The following is a 15461-nucleotide window of genomic DNA, read 5'->3' on the forward strand; positions in this document are numbered from 1 at the left end:
TCCTATCCTTAAAAAAAACAAAACCAAGAAATAGAGGATGGATTGGAGAAAGGACGCTAAATGCATGAGATTTTTTTAGAATTTGTCCTCTAAGAACATCTTCAGTTAAATTAAAAACCAAGTGTAAAAAAAAAACAAAAACAAAAAAAACCCAACTGTAATCCAAAATTAATTGTAGGAGTTTCACAGCATAAATTTCTCATTATGCTACAGATTTGTTTCTTTCCAAACCGTTAGGAAATAGAGTGGCTGGCTCACTTAATTCTTTCTTACATTTTGGACTTCTTCATAAGCTCCATTTAAAAGTAGGGATAGCAGAATGTATGACATGGTTTTTTTCCTTCTTTTCAAAGCAAATTAAAAGCCACTAGATGGGCGCCTGTGTGGCTCAGTCGGTTAAGCATCTGACTCTTGGTTTCAGCTCAGATCTCTCAGGTTTCGGTTTCGTGGGTTCAAGCCCCACAACGGGCTCTGTGCTCTCTCTCTCTCTCTAAATAAACTTAAAAAAAAATTTTTTTTAAAGCCACTAGGTAATACTATGCTGCCTTACATGGTGTCTAGAAGGTTTTAATGGTAAGAAGTAGACAGTCCAGATAATGGAACATTGCCAAAAAAACACCAAGGCAGGATGAGTACTGGCTCACTTGGGTGATTTGCCATTTTTACTGATGCTTCTTACTACCAATGTGGTAGTAAACATTTGCTCTTAATATTTTCTTTTCATAATTAAACATGCCCCCATTTTCTTTTTCATTCCTTTTACTCTCTGATACCTAGATTGCTATGGGAGTTTCCTAAAAAAAAGCCAGTGGTTCTTTCTTCTTGACAGATTAATCTTTCCGAAATGATGTTTTTTCTTACCGTTCTCTTTATTCTAGAACTGTGCTATACATTCTAGCCATGTTACTGTTTTAATTGAAATTAAAAATTCATTCCTTCAATCAGTCTACCCACATTCCACATGCTGTACATAGAGAATATTTTCATAACCATAGAAAGTTTTACTGGACAATGTTATTTAAGAACCTAACCATTTTGCCCCATTGCCAATTAGCATAAGTCCAAAATTCTTCATTACCCAACAACTTTATTAAACATCTCTTTGGTACATAGCACAAGACTAAAAATCATAGAGGTGCTAAAATGTATTATATAGTCTGACTTCACACAATTTAGGGACAAGTTGTCGAGGTCCTAAATAAGAAATAAATAAAAATAATAAAAAATAAAAATCCAAATATCCGTTCAGAGTTACAGGGGGTCAAGAGTTGGGGAAAGAAAGCTCATTTGCATAATATCAAGGGGACCCTACAGAAGGTAGGATTTGTGATGGACCTTAAAGGATTGAGTAAGATTTCAGCAGGTGAGGATTTAGACAGGAGAACATTCAGGAGAAGGAATAACTCTTAGACACACAGAAGTGGAAAAGTGGATTCAGGAAACAATGAAAGATCCATTTTTCAGTGTGCCTTATATGTACATGGGGAAAAATAATAGCTGAAGTTTTGGAGAGTTTTGAAACAAAGTCTTAGGACATTAATTTGTTTTATTTGCAACTGAGAGCCATATCTGGGAACCTGAAAAGAGTGAGGTTTGTTAAAAGTTTATAGAAATGTTGAAAGAAATGTGAGAGCCTGAACTAGAATTTAGAAAAAAGAAAAGGATGAAATAAATGCACAAGACATCGTTGAGAAAGAGTTGACAGACTTGACAATTTAAACAGTATATTAGGAATAAGGTTAGTCCTATCTTATGAGAATGATGATTGCATTAATATAAATATGGAGAATTTTTATTTGTGCAGGAAACATAAATTGGAATTTGAAGTGTCTGTAGGACATTGCTTTTTTAACATTTTGAACTAACTTGAATAGGAATAAAGTGCTGCATAAAAGTGTCATGACCATTCTTTGCCTGATAGTTTGTATGCTAGCAATACTTTTTTCTTACCACTTCAAAAGTCATGTCAGATACTGTCCCACTTACAGAGTGCTCCAGTACACACTAACCTATTTCCTTGGCCTTCACTGGATTTTATATCTAGAGAAAATGCGTGGCTGTGTAGTTTTTTTTTGTTTTTTCGGGTTTTTGTGGTAATGTTTCATGTCTATTCCTTGTCTTCCCCAGCTAACTTGGAAGTTCTCAGGTTAAGCATTCTGTCATATTCTCTGTATTCCCCTACCACAGCTAACAGATGGGACAGGACAACTGTAAGGGCTTATTAACGTGCAAGATGAACAGCATAATAAACAGTTTAAGCTACATCAGATTTAAATCTATTGTAATTGTGTCTTTGTAAAGTTTATTTAAAAATGTGGGGGTTTTTTGGCAAAACACACTTATTTCATGTCTCCATAGACTGTTTCATACTTTTTTTTTAGTTTAGGAAAACAATTTGAAATAGGAAGACTGATAGAGTCTTATTTAATGTCTTACGGCTTTGGTTTAGTATGGTCTTTACATTTAAATTTTTTAACATACCTGTTTTCCTGGAATTTATACTGTTCTGTGTAAGAGTTTAAATTGTAATTAAATATAATTTTATTTTATATGTTGTGTTACATTTAAAAATAAAAATCTGTATTGACTTGCAGATATATCATTGTGGTGGAGCATGATCTAAGTGTATTAGACTATCTCTCTGACTTCATCTGCTGTTTATATGGCGTACCAAGTGCTTACGGTGTTGTCACTATGCCTTTTAGTGTAAGAGAAGGTAACTTGAAAAACTATTTCCACAATGCTGTATTATTTCACTCTAATGCTTAGAAAATGTATTGTTGATATTCAGCAGTTACATGTTGCTCTAATATTTATCCAAAACTCCAGTCTTAATGGAAGTTAATCACTCAACAATGTATATATAAGGTTATATACATTGTTTGTTATTCAAAACTTCCTTTTTGGAGAATTTTCTATTGCAATGGGTAGAAATGCTGTATCAGTTTCAAAACCTGTTTGCTATCTTAAAAGTTTTTATTATATTTTGGCTTCTACAACTTCTAGTATTTATCATCTTCAGCTTTATCTTTGAAAGGCCAAAACCAGTAGTGAAACTCTTAATTAGTGCTCATCTTGTTCCCATTTTTCAAATTTTTCTGTAATCTGTGTCTTAAGTTTGTAGAACTTAAGACTGTCTAGAAGTCTAATAAGATAGTAAGTGTATTAAATTAAAACAAGATAGTGTCATATAGTTTAATGAGTAAAAGCCTAATAAAATAGCTTAGTAAGCCTATTTTCATTTATTCCTTCTACTGTCAGGAAAGAGGGACTCTCTGGTGTCTCTTTTCCGTGTCTCTTCTCCACCTAAGCAAGTTAGGCAAAACTAAAAACTAACCTACCACTAAGTGGCTCCTGAAACAAATATCAGTGCATTCTCCACCTAGTATGCCTTTTTCTTTTTAATTTCTTTGCCATTTCCTACCACTGATTTCTTTCTCCTCTTTTCTTTATATTTCATCTTTTCAGCTGTGCCTTCAACTGACAAAAAGACTACCTAGTTCATAGTTTGAAAAAATCCCTATTTCATAAGAATAATTATTCATGTAGTCTTGTATGTAGATGCCTAGGTTAGGCAGGCTCCTTTTTAAAACAATCTCTTCAAAAATAATTTTTGAGATACGTAAGTACTTATCTGCTTGTACCTTTGAGATAAACAGATGCATATGTTCAGGAAAAAATTTGTGAGATTGCTTAATTTTCTTTCCAATAGTCTTAAGAGATGATATCAGAAAGTTATTAATTTTTTATTCTCCTCAATTAGCAAGTATTTATTATCTATTCTATACCTTGTAATAGGTCCAGAATTGCATTGATAATGAGGTAGGTTCCTGGCATTCACTCTTCACAATTGTAGTTATAAATGCCTTGTCTAAAAGCTATGCCTTTTTTTTTTTTAAGTTGTTTGTTTTGTTTTCAGAGAGAGCGAGCCAGGGAGGGGCAGAGAGAGAGGGAGAGACAGAATCCCAAGCAGGCTCCGCACTGTCAGTACAGAGCCAGATGCCGGGCTCGATCTCACAAACCATGAGATCATGACCTGAGCCAAAACCAAGAGTCGGATGCTTAACTGACTGAGCCACCCAGGTGCCCCAAAAGCTATTCCATTTAAGAAATGGTTCCTGCTGAAGCTTTTAATGTGCCTTGTTTGTTAAAACAATTCTAATAAACTTTCCTTCTTTCTGCTTTCTTTTAATATACTGAAATTAATGTCATACATAATGTAAAAGCTCTCTTTGAGCTCTAAAGACAGTTATAGCTTAGACTCAGTTTTAGATTGACAAGTTTTACAGTAGAAATGGAAAGGCTGGTTTTTTAATGTCTCTTTGCACACAATTTTCTGAGTCTTCATTTCCTTACCTGATAAATTAGGCATTTGGAATCAGTGGCTACTAAGGTTTCCGTCAAGTCTAAGTTCCTTTCTAACTTTTGGTTTTAATTTTTTTAACCTCACATTTATAATTTTTAAATAGTTTTAAGATCAAAAAATACTAGTTTTGGCAGGATGAATTTACTTTCAGCAAATATTGAACACCTGTGTTCTAGGCAGAGGCTGTAGTCTCCCAGATAGGGCTCTGAGTTCCAGATGAGATGAATAACATCCTCAAGCTTTCTTTCGAGACCTTCCAGACTTGAGCTACTATCTTTCTTTTATCTTAAATGTAGGAATCACTGAAAATAGATCTTTGCATTTTTCCCATGTAATCCACTTTTTCATTTCTGTGTCTGCCATTGCACATCATCACAGTTTTAATATGGAGGGATTCTCGTGCACAATATGTTAGTTTTCTTTCAGTCACTAAAAAATGTTTAGATAATGGTGTATATTTTTGTACAGTGAAGCCAAAAAAATGTTAAATGAAGTTCATTATTATAAATGTGTTGCAAACCTGGAAAATTAATCTGAAAATATGCAATATTTTAGAACTTCAGCTTATGGTATCTAGATCTCATGTGAAAATGCATATTCATAACTTGTTTATTTAAAAAATTATTCTCCAGACTGTATTATTTTATGTCAGTCTATGAAAATACTCCCATTTTTTACTTGTCATTTTTTGAGAAAGATCACAAGTTTTGATTTAAAAAAAAACAGAAACGGCACCATATTCTTTTGCACAAAACCTGATGGGGAAGAAAATCTTATATAAAAATCACATCATTAGTGAAAAGATATTCTTTGTATATATATGCTTAAGTTTTTTAAACTTGTATCAAATACATAAGACACCCTTTTGTCACTGCATGTTACCACACATTCACAGATATTTGAAATCTGTGCTTCGATTGCTCCCAGGAGAGCCTAGGATTTTGGGTTTTATATGATAATTTCTTGCTGTGGAAAAGATTAGTCTTTAAATGACCTTCACTAATCTTTTGTCAATGACTTTCCAACAGGCATAAACATTTTTTTGGATGGCTACGTTCCAACAGAAAACTTGAGATTCAGAGATGCATCACTTGTTTTTAAAGTGGCTGAGACAGCAAATGAAGAAGAAGTTAAAAAGATGTGTATGTATAAATATCCTGGAATGAAGAAGAAAATGGGAGAGTTTGAGCTAGCAATTGTAGCTGGAGAGTTTACAGATTCTGAAATCATGGTGATGCTGGGGGAGAATGGTAAGTTTTCCTTATTTTGTGATATTTGGAAGTCTGTTGTTTATCCAGTTACTTCGTTTCAGCTACTCCATGAAAAATTTTGACTCAGTTGTAAGTGGGAGCTAGACTGAATCCATACATTTCTCAGTGTAGTTCACATTTTATAACGTTGTATGATTTAATGTCATTGCCATCCAATCAAGTTTATAGTTCATATATTTTGTTCCATAACTTTTAGTGAAAATAAGATACTTTTCCAAGCTAGTTTTTCTGTGTATAAATTATTAGGGGATTTATTCATCTTAGAAACAGATGAGGAAGGAAAGGATAAAATAATGTAATTCAGAAGGAATCTAGTTTAAGATTTTTTCTTGAATTCCTCCATTTGAGCTTTTATTATTTTAAATTCAGGCTAGTCTACCTTTGTAAATAGTTGTTATTACCTGAATTTTCAATTTTAGATTACTGTCATAAATAGGGCTATGAGTTGAATTCGAGTACCAAATGTCTGGTAATGCTTTCAAGATTGAAAAAAAAAGATTTGAATTGTATACTTAGAGCTTATAAGTCTATAGAAGAGAAGTTTTCTGCGACGATTTTGCCATGTATTTCAGTCTTTAGGTAATGGAAGAATTTTGAACCGGGTTGCGTTTTATGCAAATGGACTTTCACATCATGGTATCAATCATAACAATATTACATTCCTTAACAATAAGTTGTATTGGTATTTAAGCTAAAAAAGTCTTTTAAAAAGTAGCCCAAAACTTGTAATGGTTACTAATAAGATTTATTAGTCTATATTCCTCTAATTAGTTTCGAATGATACTTCAGAAGCATATCATGAAAGTTTCAAGTATTTTTGTTTAGGCTTCAGAATTGAGTAGTGTCAGTTTATACCTTTAAAACTAATTTCTCAATTAAAATCCAGTAGTGTACATAATGTTTTACTTTAAGTAAACATGAAGCATCTTACAAGTCTGTCTGTTGTATGTATTGTGTTGGCAGGTACTGGTAAAACCACATTTATCAGAATGCTTGCTGGAAGACTTAAGCCTGATGAAGGAGGTACTGTTGCATTGTTGTGTTTTTACTCTTTCTCACATAGGAAACTTTGAAGATATGGGTAATTTTCAGTGTCTTTATTTGCATTATTTTGCAGGAGAAGTACCAGTTCTCAATGTCAGTTATAAGCCACAGAAAATCAGTCCCAAATCAACTGTGAGTTATTATTCTGTTATTTGGTTATTAAAGGAAAGTTTATGCACACACACACCTATAGCTTTAATCTTTCACTGTATCAAAATTCTTCTCCAAATTTCTGTGTTTTACCGAAAGCGGCTAAAGAAAGAATTAAGACATAAGTCATTGATTCATTTCCACATAACACTAGCAAGAAAATAAAAGGCCACCTACAAGATGGGCAAATACATTTGCAAATCATTTATCTAATAATACTCATATCCAGACTCATATCCAGAATATACATAAAGAACTGTTACAACTCAGTTTAAAAACAAAGGATTTGAATAGACTTTTTTTTTTTAAAGTAGGCTCCATGCCCAGCATGAAGCCAGTGCAGTCAATCCTGAGATCAATCCCTGAGCTGAGATCAATCCTTGAGCTGAGATCAAGAGTCAGATGCTTGGTGGGGCGCCTGGGTGGCTCAGTCGGATGAGTGTCCGACTTCAGCTCAGGTCATGATCTCACGCTTCGTGGGTTCGAGCCCTGCATCAGGTTCTGTGCTTCCAGCTTAGAGCCTGGAGCCAGTTTCGGATCCTGTGTCTCCCTCTCTCTCTGCCCCTCCCTCACTCGCCCTCTGTCTCAAAAGTAAATAAACATTTAAAAAAAAAAAAAAAAAGAGTTAAACGCTTGGGGCACCCAGATGGCTCAGTTGGTTGAGCATCCAACTCTTGATTTCAGCTCAAGTCATTATCCCAGGGTCGTGGGATCGAGCCCCATGTCAGCTCTGCACTGAGTATGGAACATGCTTAAGATTCTCTCTCTCTCTCTCTCTCTCTCTCTCTCTCCTCCTGTCCCTCTCTCTCTCAAAAAAAAAAAAAAAAAAGTCAACCAACTGAGCCACCCAGGCACCCCTGAATAGACATTTTTTCAAAGAAAATATTCAAATGGCCAAATAAGCACCTGAAAAGATGCTCAGTACCATTAGTCATTAGGGAAATGCAAATCAAAACTACAGTGAGATATTGCACACCCACTAGGATGACTTAAAAAGACAGTAACAAGTTTTGGTGAAGATGTGGAGAAATTGGAACACCATACATTGCTGATGGGAATGTAAAATGGTAGAGCCACTTTAAAAAAAAAAAACACCTGGCAGTTCTTAGGATTTTTTTGTTTGTTTGTTTGTTTTTTGTTCTTACGATTAAACATAGTTACATATGAACCAACATTTCCACTCCTAAATACATACCCAGGAGAAATGAAGACCTATCTCAACACAAAAATTTGCACACAAATGTATTCATAATAGCCAAAAAGTGGAAAACAACCACCATGTCTGTCAGTTGTAAATGGATAAACACAATGTGCTATATCCATGAAATTGAATGTTATTTGGTCATAAAAAAAAATACTGATAAATTTTAAAATCTGAACCTTGAAAACAAAGTTAACCTTTGGTTCTGCAAGTATTGTAGTGAACTTCTTAACTATGGTATTTGCACTCAGGACCTCAGCCTTCACTTTGTTAGGCCTATTTGAGATTGCTTAGATTTACACTAAAAGTTTTATCATTGGGGTCACCTGGGTAGCTTAGTCCAACTCTTGATTTTGGCTCAGGTCATGTCTCACGGTTCGTGAGTTTGAGCCCCACGTTGGGCTCCACACTGACAATACAGAGCCTGCTTGGGATTCTCTCTCCCTTTTTCTCTGCCCCTCCCCTGCTCACACTCGCGCTCTCAAAAATAAATACTTAAAAAAATTTTTATCGTTGGTACTTTGTGTAAGCTTAGCTTTTAAGTTCTCAGACTCGGCCCTCTCCTTAAATAACAAGCACATGACATTTTTAGAAATCATCCCTATTGTATTATGCATTTTGTCTTATCTTGCTGATTGCCTAAGGGTACTTGATACCAACACTGACCTTGAGCATTATTCCTATTCTCAAATGATTTCTTAAACTTTCTAAACTTTTTCTTTTTTTTTTTTTTTTTTACTATTTATTTATTTAAAGATCAAGAGCAAGCAGGGGAGAGGCAAAGGGAGACAGAGAATCCCAAGCAGGCTCCGTGCTAACAGCCTGCTTAACAGCACGGAGCCTGACCACAGGGCTGAAACCCTCGAACCGTGAGATCATAACCTGAGCCGAAAACCAAGAGTCAGACGTTTACCTGACTGGGACACCCACACGCCCTATCAAATGATTTCTTTCTTGAAACAGTCATTGTTTACTACTCTTAGATTTTAAGATTGTTTTTACTTGTTGGACATGATGGGTTTCTAATAATTTTAGGACACGCCATAGACGATGGAGAAGCATAATACTATCATATCTGTGGGTAGTAAATTGATATACTTTTGCTCTGGAGCTTAACTTGGTGAAGATACATAGAGGAGTTCTGTACTGAAAATTCCAATACTTTTTTCACTAAAAACAGGGAAGTGTTCGACAGTTACTACATGAAAAAATAAGAGATGCGTACACTCATCCACAGTTTGTGACTGATGTGATGAAGCCTCTGCAAATTGAAAACATCATCGATCAAGAAGTATGTATTTTGATTTTTGTTATGTTATTATTTTAAGCTTTGGGTGTCTCTGCGTGGTTTGCTAAACTTTTTTTCTCCAAATAGGTGCAGACGTTATCTGGTGGTGAACTGCAGCGAGTAGCTTTAGCTCTTTGTTTGGGCAAACCGGCTGATGTCTATTTAATTGATGAACCATCTGCATATTTGGATTCTGAGCAAAGATTGATGGCAGCTCGAGTTGTCAAACGGTAATGTCCTGCCACTAAGAGTATTACTTTTAGTTAATGTGCACTGGCATACAACGGTGCTTACTTAATACACATTTGAATATTTGATCATGTAAAACTGGAAACATGTTCAAAATCATGTATTTTAGTTTCATACTCCATGCTAAGAAGACAGCCTTTGTTGTGGAACACGACTTCATTATGGCCACCTATCTAGCAGATCGAGTCATCGTCTTTGATGGTATTCCATCTAAGAACACAGTCGCAAACAGGTACAACTGTTTTCTGAAATATTCAAGCCTAGTTATAAGTTCTGTTAGAAAAGTATTATTCAGAATTTTCCAAGAAGCTTATAAACATTAATCATACCATTTTAATTTTTAAAGAAGTAGCCAGAAATTCTAAGAATGATTCTGTGACTCCCAGGATTATTCATATTGAATACTGGATAGAAGTGGTCAGACTATATAGTTTAGAACTCCTGACCCTAGGGAATAAGCATGCAGAGCTCTGGGCTGCTCAGCTTTTCTTGAAAGTTAACTTTTGTCTGCTTCATTATTTGGATTTTCAAAACATACTAGGATTTTGATTTTGCAAGTAATTCCCTGAAAACTATAGATGTTTTTGCATACAGCAGTTAAGGAAACAAGGTTATATGATTTGCCCAACTTACACTGCTAGTGGTAATGCTCACAGTGGACCCCAAATATCTGGTATTGATCTATAGCAGGGTCAAAATGATTTTACCTTTTCTCCTTTTTTTTCCTTTAATTTTTCCTTATTGTCCTGATTTAGAGCTCTTGTAATTTAGAGAAGTCTCACATTGAAATCAGTTTATGAGGAATGTCTTAGTGCTAAAACCCTCTTAAGTTGAACCGTATGAAATTACTGACATTCAGCCATTTTTTACCTATAAAAAGAGCAATTTCGTGTGATTCCATTATGTTCTCTGATTTTAGGGAGGAAAGGAGTTGCTATTTGAATAATTCATCCAAAAAATAAAAGTACTTTACTGAGCTTCTTCCCAGAATTTCTTTTCATTTTAATTTGTTCATCAATTGGGAATTCCATATTTCTTTGACAGGGCAGTTTCATAGACTCTGTAAAGCTTATTTAAATAACCATCATCTGTATTTACAAAAAATGCTTATTAAAGTGTTTCACAAGTATGATGCAATTTAGTGTGATTTAAGAACTAATTTGGGTAAAAAAAGGTGAATGATGCATAGAAATGGAATAAGGAGGTACAAGTAAAATCTATTGTGCTGTACATACTCCCTCCAGTGCCAAATTTCTGATGTGAACTTTACCTTTTCTGTTAAATTCTCTTATCTCCTATAAATGTCAGATTTGAAATTCTGTAATCTCCTAATTAATGATCTTTTGTTTTTCTATAGTAGTAACGTCCATCTTAAATGTTTCTTTTTCCAGATGAGAAACACAGGTCAAACTGGGTCTGTTTTGCACAAAATATTATAGCCAAACTAAGTACTCCAAGGAAAGACACTTCTGAACATAGAATTAACTTATAATATGCTATAATTATATACTATTATCCAGATATGATTAAGGAATTAAAACAGTGATGCTTAATATGAATACTCTTCAATCCCAAAAAGTAGTTAACTTTGGTGGGATGAATTTTAATCACAGTTGATCTTATTTTTCCTCTAGTCCTCAAACTCTTTTGGCTGGCATGAATAAGTTTTTGTCTCAGCTTGAAATTACATTCAGAAGAGATCCAAACAACTATAGGCCAAGAATAAACAAACTCAATTCAATTAAGGTATGTAGAAAAACTATCTTAAATCGTGGCTAATTTCTCACTATAAATCATTGAAAGGCATGTTTCAAATTGGAAGACTTTCATGAAAAAATTTTGCCATTTCATTAATTCTGATTCATATTTTTCTCATCTAATAGTCTGGTAGGCAGTAATTCTGATATAGTTGCTATTGCTACATGGACTCAGACCTGTTATCTCGAGTTGTACCCACTGTTGTACTGTCTGTGTTGAGTTTACTTGCCTTTTTAACGTCTTCAGAAAGATTACACTAATTCACTGTTGATACAGAGTTTTTACAAATGACCGGTTTCTCTTATCTATTTTTCAAGAGCACGAGAGCAACACCTGATTAAAATATTTTAAGAATCTGAGCAAACGTCTTCAATGAGCATAAAATTCTACACAATGGAAAAACATTTTGTCAGTTTAATTGGCAGCGTTTTTCATTGGTGTACATAAAATAATTGATTATGCTCTTTATAGTTGATGTAGACTATGAAATATGTTTTTTTTTTAGAAGATAATTTCTTGGTCACTTGGGGAAAAAAAGCAAATGACCTCTAAAAAAGCATTTCTGTGTTTTTAAATACCTCCTGCAGTGCCTGCTTAAAATGCTGCTTATGCTTCATGGCCCTCTAGCCCTTGTTTTTAATACTACCATTTACTAGATTTTATTATTTTCATATTTGTACTCTAGCTTTTCCACTAAAGTGTATGACCTCTTGGAAAGCAGAGACAAAGCCAACATATACATTCTGTATTCTTAAAGAGCTAACAGTGTCTTGATGCCTTTAGGCTTCACTGTGTATTTTGTTTGTGTATGATTTATCTTACTCTGTAGCCAAGATAAGGAAATTACAATTACAGTTTTAAGCCAGTCTGTAAACTGAACTGGGAAAAAAATAGTTCTATATGAGTTTTGTGTAATAGGCAGTTCTCAAACTAGACAATGTTACCTTTTGGACTGGGAGTTTAAAGTCAGAATGATAAAAGTGGAATTCAAGAGTTCAGCTGGAAATAGTATTTTATAAAGCAGAATTTTACATGCATACGTAAGGCATGTTCTATGAAGAGGCTTTGCTTGAGGATGGACCAAGGGAAGTGTTCTGGTTGTAGGGATGATTAGCAGTAGTAGTAATCCTGCCTTTGATTTAGTGGACCCACAAATGTCCAGAAGCAGACAGTGCGTGCAGAGGAGGTTGTATAGACACTTGTAAACGCTGCTAAACAAGACTGGGTGAAAGACTACCCCTACGTATAGGAGAATGGTGTTGATTTTTGTTGCTTCTGTTTCTTTTTTTAGGACGTAGAACAAAAGAAGAGTGGAAACTACTTTTTCTTGGATGACTAGACCGAATCTGAGAATGTTGAGAAGCCATTTCTTAAAAGAAACATTTATTGGGATTTTTGTCATATAAAACTTGAATCAGGTTTTTAATGCCCCACATACTCTGGAACTTGAGCTATAATTTACTTAATGTAACATCAAAAGCCAGTTGTGTTGTAAATTAGTACGAACACAGAAAATGCCACTTTTCTGTTCTTGATAAGGCCCTTTTTGTATATAACATTCTAAAATGAAGACATTTCAAGCTATACAAATTACCTCCCAAGTTTTCATGATGTATGGGAAGATTTCAGTAGGTGTTATCATATTCGTGTACCAAATGCTGATCAGTGTTGCCCCCTTTTAAAAATCTTGAAAAAGCTTTCCATACTTCTAGTTTGCCAAATATGCCAGTATAATGAAGCTGCCCTTATTTTAAAAGCCGAAGACTCCACTAATGAAATTTGATAAACATCAGGATTATATTTGTTACTTGTTTTCAGTCTTTGCACTATGTTATCAGTGTGTTTAGACTTTCAAAGTAAAATTACTACAAAACCCCACTGTTGGAAAATGGCCATGTTCCCAACTTAGCATTGTTTACATTGTTTTCGGTGTGTTTTAGTATCAAAAATCATTTCCACACACCACCCCCATCTGCCAGAAAAAAATCCTAACTTTCCTCTGAATTACTCAGTTTCAGCATTCCATAAGATTCTATAATTTTCCCAAGTAATGTCATTCTTTAGACATTTATGTAATCATTGATCAAAATTTAGGAAAAGCATTTGGAAGAATATTTGCTTCCTTCAAAATATTTAGAGTTGATGCCTAAGCATCTGTGTAATTTTAAACTTCCACAGGTTTCTGATGGGCAGCCAAGGACAACATTACAGGCGACATTAATGCAAACGAGTCCCCAGATAGCATTGTAAAATATATCTTGGTACCAAATATACTCATCTCCATGTTTGGATCTAGAGGACATTATCTACATCTGTTTGACTTTGGAGTTTTGGATAGTATGTAGCAAGAGCTCTAAAAACTTACTGCATCTCAAGTTCCTGAGTTTGAACAGTGGGATGTGGTATGAAACCACTCTCAATTACACTTCTAGTGCACTGAACTGGAACTTATACTACAAGTGAGGAAAAGAGTTTACTGAAATGAATTAATGGGGCAGGTAAAATAGGAAAATTAGAAATTACTGAACAAACTTTTAGAGCTCCTTAAAACCATAGAAGCGTTAATTAACATGCAGACAATGAATAGAGAATGTGATTTAACTGGTCCCCTTTAGGCCTTTTAAAAATTTGAGTAATCCATAAATACATGTTTGTTGTGAAAAATTCAAACCTACTGAAATACATGTTAATAAAATGTCCTCTCCTCACATTACCCTCCCAGAGGTTACCAGTGTTTGCATTTAATAATATATATCCTTTTATGCTTTTTCTGTGCACTTAGCTAAGTGTGAATATGTAAAGGGTTTGTTTTGTACATAAATGGGATTATACTAAAATAAGTAGTGCCTATTTTTAAGGATAGGTTAAATTTGTGAATGATTATTTCAAGTATATTGAATAAAATAAGACAAAAGCTGTTTTTACTTACTGATTCCGTATTCTGTCCTAAAGAAAACACTTGTTGATAAGCACAGTTCTTTCTATGTATTGCTGACGACAGAATATGTATTAACTGTAATACTGTTTGTGTAAATGAAATTTTTAAAATACAGATTTAGATGTTAAACTTTTATATAGCAATAGAAAAGATCTTACAGTTGCTAACACAAAAGTTTTTCTATAAAAACCAACTCGAATACACTACCAATGCAGATGTTAGCTATTAAATTTGGAAAGATTGCTATGTCCTGATTGGAAAATATCTCTAAATGGTGCAACAGTTCATAAATACACCATTTATTGAAAATATATAAAATATTAAAATACCAAAAGGATACTCAAGACAGTAAGCCTTTGGGGAATGAGAACTTGGCTAAAGAACAGGCAAAGGAAAGGGGATATACACATATGGCCATTACCTTTTGAACTTCATATACTGTATGTATCAACTGTTTAGAGATCTTAAGTTTTTAAACCTTCAATAAAGAGAGAATCTGTATTATGTTCAATCAGTGTACAGCAGTATTAACAAAAGCAGTGTATTTATGCAATTTAGGTTTACCTGATACTAGACCATAGCATCTCGAAGCCCAGTCCCGAATCACTTGCTTATAATTGCATAGTTTGACATCTGGCATGTAGTTTGCCTTTTACATCGTGGCCAGAGATAAACAACTCAGTTTATAATTTCATCCATATCCATTTAGATACATTTATGTCAAGCTCACAACCCAGTGTTTGGCGAATGCACACTCTGGTTCAGAAGAGAAACCATTCTGGGTTGGAGAGTCAGGGCTAAGTGAAGGAGGTAGCTCCCAGAAAAAGTAACATCTACAATGACAAATGATAATCTAATGTGAAGCAGAATAAATGTCAGGTGAGACAGAAATCAGCATGGGCATGAAGAAATGAGAGGAAAGGATGAATACAGGCAGGTTTAGTGGATTCTCATTGCCTTCATTACAGGTTTTTACGTGCTCGTTAGGGATTGAGGAGATAAAGCAAATACCAGTTAAGGCAGCCGCTAGAATTACCAAGATAGCAGTTCTTCAACAGCTTTTAGTTTTTATTGTGTCGTCTTTCAGTATTTTTGAACCACCTAGATCCTGTCCACTTAACTGTTTCTGCTACCTCTTACTCTTGATGGGATTGTTTCCTTGCTTTTTGATTAATGAATTGATGTTGTGGTATTTT

The 15461-nt window shown here is 34.4% G+C and overlaps 1 protein-coding gene across 1 annotated transcript in view; it reads left to right on the forward strand.

The window, feature by feature from the left end:
• The window catches only part of ABCE1 (ATP binding cassette subfamily E member 1), a 32259-nt gene extending 17483 nt beyond the window's left edge, over window positions 1-14776 (forward strand). The window contains exons 10-18 of the mRNA XM_060654063.3: window positions 2595-2716; window positions 5395-5616; window positions 6601-6660; window positions 6755-6813; window positions 9213-9323; window positions 9408-9550; window positions 9679-9801; window positions 11204-11315; window positions 12619-14776. Coding sequence (XP_060510046.1) covers window positions 2595-2716; window positions 5395-5616; window positions 6601-6660; window positions 6755-6813; window positions 9213-9323; window positions 9408-9550; window positions 9679-9801; window positions 11204-11315; window positions 12619-12666 — 1000 coding nt within the window. The 3' untranslated portion in view covers window positions 12667-14776. The remainder of the gene's footprint in view (window positions 1-2594; window positions 2717-5394; window positions 5617-6600; window positions 6661-6754; window positions 6814-9212; window positions 9324-9407; window positions 9551-9678; window positions 9802-11203; window positions 11316-12618) is intronic.
• Window positions 14777-15461: the final 685 nt, after the last annotated feature.

This window comes from Panthera onca, chromosome B1, assembly GCF_046562875.1.
Source record: "Panthera onca isolate mPanOnc1 chromosome B1, mPanOnc1 haplotype 2, whole genome shotgun sequence".
NCBI classification, from domain to species: domain Eukaryota; kingdom Metazoa; phylum Chordata; class Mammalia; order Carnivora; family Felidae; genus Panthera; species Panthera onca.